General features: G+C 37.2%; 1 protein-coding gene across 1 annotated transcript; it reads right to left on the bottom strand.

Moving 5' to 3' along the window:
- Window positions 1-318: 318 nt before the first annotated feature.
- LOC142195516 (ileal sodium/bile acid cotransporter-like) lies at window positions 319-9,335 on the bottom strand. Its single transcript, XM_075265367.1, has 6 exons — window positions 8,926-9,335; window positions 5,131-5,249; window positions 3,539-3,627; window positions 2,580-2,755; window positions 2,005-2,162; window positions 319-455 (listed from the first exon to the last, which is right to left on the bottom strand). Exons 1-6 carry the CDS (start codon window positions 9,333-9,335, stop codon window positions 319-321), a joined length of 1,089 nt encoding a protein of 362 aa, XP_075121468.1.
- Between the last annotated feature and the right edge of the window lie 210 nt (window positions 9,336-9,545).

The raw sequence follows: 9,545 nt of genomic DNA, 5'->3' as shown, positions 1-9,545 counted from the left end.
GCATATTTAATAATATTGTCTAATAGTTAGACTGTGCAACTTATACTGGACGATCTTAAAACAAGTCAGATTTATCACAGTGACGGATGTGAGAGGATAAATTAAGTATATCTTTAGTCACATCTTAAGACTTACCCCATTCCCACTAAATAACTGTGGTGTAAGGCATATATGCCAGTTTTTGCACATATTACACCTGAACTCTGGTGCATTTTCATTAGTTAATCTGGGTCATTATATTTAGATTATTCTCCTATGACATAGGTTTCTGCCCTTGTGACCATTTTATTGTTTAGATTTTTGCATTATCTTAAGACGCTAGATCCCATTGCTCGGCTTGTCATCCAACTCGATCCTTGGATTTATCTCTCCATTAAGAGATTCTGGTTTTCCTTCTTCATCAATAATCGTCTTGTCTTTCTTGTCTTTACTAAAATATAAGGCCAGTCGGTATCCTAAGAGAAAGATTGCAATTTATGTTGTTAGAGTAATTCTCTTTTCTTATATGTGTACTTGTATTCTTATATGACAAAGGTCTGTATCTTTCTGAACCAGAGTGAGTCTCTGAATCCATTTTGTCGGATTATGTAATATCTTCACATTGTGTAACATTGCAAAGTGTTTTCTCATCCATACTGTATATGGACCTTTTGTAAATAATAACTGACCCAAACAGCTATATCCTACTTTAGGCTAAGGCCCCACATAGAATTCCGCAGAAAATGAACGCTGCCGGAAAGAACGCGGCAGCAACACACTGCAGTTTATCCAGCAGCACTTTTTACAGAAACTTGGCAGAGGTTTACACTGTGGACTTTTTGCTTCAAGTATAACTATAGGGAAGCAGCTCCCATTTCTGTAGGTATAATTGACATGCTGCGATTTTCACAACTGCTTCAGTTTTGGAAATTGCAGCATGTCCGCTGCATGTATTTTACCGCATTATGTGGATGTCCCTGTGTGTCACACGTGCTTCTGCAGCTCTTTTCTTTAAATGAATAGGAGTCACGGAAGCACGGGCCGCAAAATAGGACAGGAATAGGACCTGTCCTATCTGATGCGTCCTGGACTGTCGGCCTGCACACGGGACCTTGAAAATCACAGTCATGTGTACGGCCCATAGAAAAGAATGGGTCAGTGTGCTTTCAATGAAATACACAAATAGTGCACTGACCCACAGCACGGTCATCGGCAACCGGCCTAAGCCATTGTCACAGATCACTTATAGACATGTGTTTATTGAGGGATCCCTAGACTTGAGCTGTGAAATTGCTTTTTCTATTTTTTTCTCAGCTTTCACACGGCAGTGTTTGGTCAGTGATTTTGTTCCATGATTGTGAGCCAAAATTAGGAGTGGAGACTACACAGAGATCAGGTATAATAGAAATATATTAACCTGTTTTTAACCCACTCCTAGTTTTGACACACAGTCACTGATGAAAATCACTGACCATGTGAAAGCAACCAAATACAATAGGTGCATTAAATCTATAGGGCCATATGCTGGATTTTATTACAACATCTAGCACATGGTCAGTGAATCGTGTTGTGTGAATGAGCCCTAAGGAAGATGACGTGTCATAGAGATGTGTCTATCTTTACTTTACTTGCATTTTGTTAAGGACTCTAAGCATTTTTGGGACCCTAAGACTAGCATACTGCCTGATGATATGTGGGTACCATCATTGGAACTATTATATTTCTAATTATATAATACAATATAGCTGAGAACACTAAACTAGCCTGGATTATTTTATTAAAACAATGCATACAGATTTGACAGTTTTTATATATTTTAGTAGTCACAAAAGTCCAGTAACACACACTGCTAGTCACAGGTTCCTGGAAAGACAGTGATTTGTGCCGTCGCCTCGTAACATAATGTTGTGGGTTGTTTTAATACTGTAATACTGTTCAATATTAAAATGAGGCAATAAACTATTATGAGGACAGATAAAACTACTCAAGCATCCCGCTCAATAATGGGTTATGAAGACCGCTCACCTAGAAGTAGCACAACTGCAAACAGAATCTGGAAAATGCTGTAGATAAGTGGAAAGGTAAACATTAGGCTAAGCTGTTCTGGAGTGAAGGAAAGCTGGATAATTGTGGTGCAGAGCTGAGTATTTTGCATTCCTGTTTCCAATGAGACTGTTCGACATCTAAAAACATGACAAAAAAGATTAAGAATAATCTGAAATCCATTCTGATTTAATATAATATGACAGTGCTTCATTTATACTTATTTGGATTAAACTTTATCTATCAATTTTATTAATATTATCTACATTTATTTAATAGCCCAGAATTAGGCTATTAAGTTCATGCCACAGATTTGGAGATCCTTACATTAGCTCTGATTAGAACAAGCAGTAATATACTGACCTTCAAGGCACTAAAGAATTCATTTAGTATGATGAATAGTATATATACATTGTGTGTGTGTATATATATATATACACAAACATATATATATATGTGTGTATGTGTATATATATATATGCATGTGTGTGTATCTATCTATCTATCTATCTATCTATCTATCTATCTATCTATCTATCTATATATGACATACATACCTGCTCCATGACTGATTAGATAAATAAGCCAAGATGAAGCCAAAAATGAAACCAGCAGCTGGAAATACTGTTCCTAAGATCCACAATTTGGGGGCAATGTCCCATGATCCTTTGTATAAAACTCCGCCTATTACAGCTATAAGTACAATAAGAATGCCTCCTGTAATGGATCCTATCTGCAAGGAAGACATTATTAAATGTAGTAATATACATAAATATTATATATACATATATTATATATATTTATATTTTAATGTGTCGCAACATATTTATGGCCTTATTTGCATTTGATAAATCTGTCACAAAATACATTATTGGAATTAACGTTCATGCTGGCAAAATGATGTCAAGTATGTTATATATTATGGTCAGCACAAATGGATAAGAAATATGTTTCACAGCAGATCAGACACTATTTTAGAGTAAAATTCACTAAAGGAACAAATACATATCAATGCAGGTCATACTATCGGGCTTATTGTAGTTTTCACCATTTTAGTAATCTGTGGAGTTATGACATTATGTTCTATGACTATGTAATACACATGTACATTTCTATGTTATACACATGTGTAATTCCAAAATGTTTCTAAAAGCATTAGTAAAAACAGCGTTAGGAGTCTGCAGGCATTTTGAAATACATTTTTGCTGCAGTTTTAAAAATAATGTGAACATGGCTTAATCATTTTATATAAAAGACATTTTCCTTATTAGAAAAAATATATAAACAAATGAGTTAGTCAGCAATGACACCTGAACTCGATAATCCTGTGTGCCATTCTATGATGAAGCTTTTTAAAGAGACCTGAATCCTTCTGAAATATGCTGCTGTATAAATATACTGTACAGTAATGCTGGAACAATTCTCATTTCTCTGTGGACAGCTGTTGTGTAACTTTATTTTACATTAGCTGAATGTAAATGCTGCAATTTCTGGATTTTAATATTATTTTACTCACCCTAAGAATTTTCTTTGCTTGCCGTGGCCATTTGTAATTGACAAAAATACCAAATCCAACTGGAACAACAAGAGACACTAAAGCAATACCTACAAGAAAGAATGTGGTCAGTATCATCCATAATACATCTACACGACAAAGAATATGTATCTATCAATGTAATTCATCTATCTATCTATCTATCTATCTATCTATCTATCTATCTATCTATCTATCTATCTATCCCTCTGCGTCTGTTTTTCACAGCCGTATACTAGTAGACAAAAATTCTGGCACTCAAAATTGCTTCTAAAACATCCAATTTTTATCTCATGCACAAAAGAAATACGTTTCGGTCCTGGCACCACATGACTTCCATACTATGCTTTCTCATCTCCCCCTCATCCGATAAACTGATGAAGGTCCGGGCTGGGACAGAAACGTTTTTCTTTTGTGGATGAATTAACAATTGGATGTGTTTTGAAAGCTACAGGAACTTTTTAAACTAAGGCTGGCGGAATGTCAGAAAATTCGTCCTTTAGGATAAGGCACTATGTAGCAGGCTGCAGAAAAAAAGTGCTGCAGGAAAAACCATGGTGGCAATACATTGCAGTTTTTCCCACAACTATTTTCACAGAAATCAGCATTCAGAATTCCGCTTCCATTATACCTATAGGGAAATCGCTGTTGTTTCTGTAGGTATAATTGACACAATGCAATTTTCAAAACCGTAACGATTTTGGAAATTGCAGCATGTCCGCTGTGTGTATGATCCTGCAATGTGTGGATGTGATTCACTATACCACGTGAGCCCCCCGCCATATGCTGAATGGCAAAGGTAGAGCTCATCTATCTCACCAGTTAACATGTTAGGCCAGGGCCCCACTTGGCTGAAATGCTGCAATTTGCCCATAAAGGAAATGCTGCGGGAAAAATCACAGCATTTTACAGTAAGGGCAAAATGAATTCCATCGAATCCCATACCGGCTCGGTTTTGGAAATTGCAGCATGTCAATTATACCTATGGAAATGCCAGTGGTTTCCCTATAGGTATAATTGAAACAGGACGTCCACAGAGGAACTTTCTGTCTAAAGTACTGCAGGAGGAACCATAATGCGTTTCCGCCGTGGTTTTTCCCGCAGTGCTTTTTTGCTGCAGTTCGCCCCGTGGGTCCTTAGCCTTAAGGAGTCTTATAACTCTATAAAGAATTCTTATGTGTTCTTTTATTCCAAGAATGCATACATATACATATAATTTATAAATCTATATATATATACTATACATGCACAAACATTACAAAGACAAATTATCTACCAGTTCATTTATTTTATTTTATATTATTTATGGACAACATTTTGTGGGTGTCTGATTCAGTTGTCAGTCTTAAAGGAGCTGATGGATGGCTTTTTAATTGTGATGCTTTAACACTTTGCTGTCAAACTTGACTGTTGGTTTTTCAAAGCAGAAATGGATGACTTAGGGGGAGGCAATAGTAACATTGTGTTGTAACATTAGAAGATTAGCAGCCATATTAGTCCTATGTTTATACAAAATCTCTGTTAGCATTTGTGCCTAATGCTCGTGTGATGAATTATATCTATAAATCACTTACCAATACTGTCATAAGGAATAATAATGGAACTGGAATCAACCCATCTTTTAGTGTAGAGGAAGAGGCAGAGCGGCATCATGCCTAATGCAAGGAGTGTGGAACAAGTTGTCATGCTTATACTGCGAAACAAATCAATAACCAGTGACATTTAATATACATACCAGCTATTAAAACCAAATGCATAATAATAACCAGAACATAGAGCAAAAACACATGGAGAAAATTTGATTTTGCACCGCAGTCAGCTAAAAGAATACATTCTCCTGTGTTGATGACTGCAGTCAGCTATGATAATCATACATGGAGAATGTGCGTGAATGCACTTTTTATATATAACTTCAAATACACATAACATTTATATGCTGTTTTCAAGTGTAACTAAGTTTTCAACTAAAGTAAACTTTACTTTTTAACAATTCAATCACATCATTCCACGTCTACAATCTACACAAAACCTAGAATATCTTTATTAATAAAAAAAATCTTCAGATAGTGTTTTTGTCTCAATTCACATCTAAATATAAAACAAAATTCATGCCAAATTCAAGTTATGAAAAGATAGTTAATTATTGGTAATTTTATAACAGTTAGGCTTCAAGCATATTATAGCCCCATATAACCAGACTTCTATAGGGTCCTAATGTACTGCTCGTGGTTTGTGTGGGCCCTTGAGCGACAGAACCTCAGTGGGCCCCATTTGGAGCAACAATAGCAAAGAAAAAACCCAACCAAAATTGTTTTGTTTTTTTCCGGCGCTGGGGATTGTAATACAATTCATTCTATATAAGTAGATAGAACCTGTCCAAAAGTAAAAAGATATTTGAGGTGGACAATATGCCTCAGATTCCTCTTTATTTTCTACCCCCGGCTCACAGTGGTGGATGCAAAACATCAGCATTTTGTTATATCTTTTCAGCACTGATTTATACACTATAATGTCCCATAGTGGCACCTTAACACAATATAATGTCCCATAGTGGCACCCCACATGGTATAATGTCCCATAGTGGCACCCCACATGGTATAATGTCCCATAGTGACTCATCCATACAGTATAATGTCCCACAGAAGCTGCTGTAGCGTTTTGATTTGTAGCCACTACTTGGTTTGATTTAAAAAAATGCAGCAATAACTGCAACAAAAAAGGAGCGTTTCTGCAAGGTTGTATGCACCATGTTGTGGGCTTCATCCTCCTTACGCTAGGTTCACACCTGCGTTCAGGGTCTCCGTTCTATGGTTTCCGTCTTCTGCATGCCAGAAGACGGAAACCATAGACCGGGTCCGGCCATGAGCGGCGGTGAGCGTTTTAGGCTCTCCGCCGCGAAACCGGATTTTTTTTTATCTGGACACAGAGTACTGCATGTCCAACTCTGTGTCCGGATTATAAAACCCGGTTTCGCGGCGGAGAGCGCAAAACACTCACTGCCGCTCATGGCCAGACAGCTTTCTCACCCATTCAAATGAATAGGTGAGAAAGTCTCCTGCAGGTTTCCGTCTCCTGCCTCTGTTTTAGGCAGGAAACGGAAACCTCAAGTACGGAGTGCCGGCGCAGATGTGAACGAGCCGTTACTCCCAATCAAACAAGCAATTCATTGGGTGAGGGGTCCTGGAAACTGGGAAACTTGGGTGAGTTGCAATGTCTGAGACCCCTACAGATGATCTATTTGGGGACAGTATGGCTCTAGGAGCCATATTGCTCACTCTGGTTTGTAGTTGTGGGTTTTGGTCCTGCAGCTCTGCCCCAAGAAAAGTCTATGAGGCAATGCTGATGTACCAAAACCCACTTCTACAAATCATACGGCGAATGAGCAGTGCAGCTCCCTCCATGAAAACAACACTTAGGAGTTGTACTGTCCCCGATCAACCCACCCTCTAATATTGATGACCTATTCTAAGGATAGACCATCAGTATTAGAAACTGGAAACTCCTTTAATAATGTATAATTGATACTATTGATCGACTGTATAAAGAAAATTAAAAACAGGCTTACTGCTAATAGAGAATAGAGTGACATGCTGCACTACGCTAAATGGTTATAAGAAATCCGGCAGATATTTGATGGATCCTTAATTATCCCCACTAATAAGCCACTTGGGAAAAATGGATTGTAATGAATTATTCTTATCCATCATGGATTCGGTAACATAGAAACTACAAAGCCAGAACTGAGCCTTATACGAAGTATCTTCTCCTTCACTGTGGCATTGCATTTCTCTTCTCTTTCACTGTTGCATTGCTAACATTGGCTTTCCCTTTCTGAGTTGTCAGGTTTTTTGTCTGTATTTATGTTCATATTTTAGCACAATGAGGAAACCGGCTGTTTTGTCAAGAATCTTAGTTTTCTTAAATCTAATGTGTTATATTAATATACTATCCTTTGTAAGGGCAGCATATTATTGCTACAGGTGTAGACTTCTAGTAGCCAAAATGACAAGAGGAAAGGAGAGTGCTCCATCTACCCCCTAGGGCATTATCTACTTGGGTCCTGCATAGAAATATATTGGGCTTGAGATATGACATATTCCACTTTTTATGATGTGCAATTTACTGCTACATTTCTTTTTTGATATGTGACAGCACATATAGTGCCCATGTCACCGCTAAAACTACCAATATCCTATTTTTGCAGAAGGTTATCTCTATTTTTGTGAGCTCTCTGGATGTGTCAAGAGGTGTGGCATAGGTAGTATGCTTTAAGGAGGTAATTGACAAATTGATATACAATATACAGTATATATGCAATTCCCAGGGATGTGTTACATTGCATCTCAACAGGGTTGCAGAAACCCCATTTATATGTATGGGATGCAGATTGTCGTCAAATATGACACAAATTTCATGCAGGAGTCTCTGACAAATATATGAGATTGTGCCCTCAGATTCCTTATTAGCTGCTTGATCTGTCTGTATCTGTCTACAAGTTATTAGAGTCAAGGTAAAGGTTTCTACAACTGATCCTATTTCAGTACTGAACAAAAGAGATCTTCTATATTACAAAAAGAGTATATGGGAAAATTCTCAATCTGACATCCTCATATTTATTGATCAGTATTGTTCACATTGGGCTAGGTCCGCACTGCTGTCACTTTTCCATTGTTTGATCTGTCAGAGGATCGGAAAAGAAAAACCTTCCCTATTAATGGATACAAATGTAGGACTTTGTAGCAGTCATAAGTGACATATCAAAAGAGCGGTCATTTCCATCTGGGCTTTATTATTTGATGGACATAGACTGCATCTTTTTTGTTTCAATAAAAAAAGTAGAAACCAGTTAAAGGGAAAAGTTAAAAGTTTTCCATTTATATCTGATAATAAGGGAAACTTTTCTTTCAGACAGTGACAGTGTGAACATGTCCTTATCTTGCTATGGTGGTAAATGAGAAGTTCCTCGTATGACTACAATTAATGGTACATGATGTGCTTTAGAATGAATAAAGATCTCTTTTCTGTTTTTGTGAAATAAAATATACATGGCGGATTTTAATGTAACAGTCTTAGGTGTTTTGACCTAGATTTCATTGTTTCCAACTACACAACCTCCTGTTTACTAACACACACGGCAAGTTAGAATGCAGTAAAGCGCAAGGATTTGTAACCCGCTGACAAGATTTTAGGATCCTATTGTTTCCATTTTACTGTATCCTGATAGACAGCAAAGAATTTTATATATATATATATATATATATATATATATATATATATATATATATATATTTTGCACCATGGTATTAATTATCACATGTAGGCTCGGGAAGAAACACAAAATAAGGTTGCCATTTATATATGTATCTTACCTTAGATCCATGTCTCCATCTACCCAGTATGCCAGGATATTGGAACCAGTTCCACCAGGACAACAGCCCATGATTATAACTACCACAGCTTGAACTGGATGAATATCAAATGCCAGAGACAATACAAAAGCCGTGAGGGGCATTATCCCAAACTGACAAAGGAATCCTACTGCTATGCCCCAGGGGCGTTTTATGTGGCCCCAAAATTTCTTGACCTCCACAGTGCAGCCCATTGAGAACATGACCAGTGCTAACATCACTGTGATGACAGTACTTAAAACTGTGTTTAGAATAGCATTAAAATTGTCAGGGGGCAATAGACAGGAGCTACCATTACAAATGGTTGCATTTTCAGGACATGTAAGCTCACTGTGCAGAATATGAGATGTCAAAATACTACTGCGTTCCATTCTGATTGTCAGAGAAAAGAACTAATATGGGAATTTGTAAATCAGCGCTAAGAACGTTCCATTGAGGCTTGTTCCTTCTACTTGTCTGTATGCCTCTTCTACTAAGCTTCCTATTTAAAGAGGACCAAATGCAATAAAAAGCTGTAAATACTTTAGTTGTGATGGTGTCTGTCCAGTTTCTGTATCTCCAATCATACTGTAAGAAGTGTG

This window comes from Leptodactylus fuscus, chromosome 2, assembly GCF_031893055.1.
Source record: "Leptodactylus fuscus isolate aLepFus1 chromosome 2, aLepFus1.hap2, whole genome shotgun sequence".
In the NCBI taxonomy this organism is placed as follows: domain Eukaryota; kingdom Metazoa; phylum Chordata; class Amphibia; order Anura; family Leptodactylidae; genus Leptodactylus; species Leptodactylus fuscus.
Note: the sequence above shows the minus strand (reverse complement) of the source record. Positions and strands in the feature narration are given on the sequence as shown.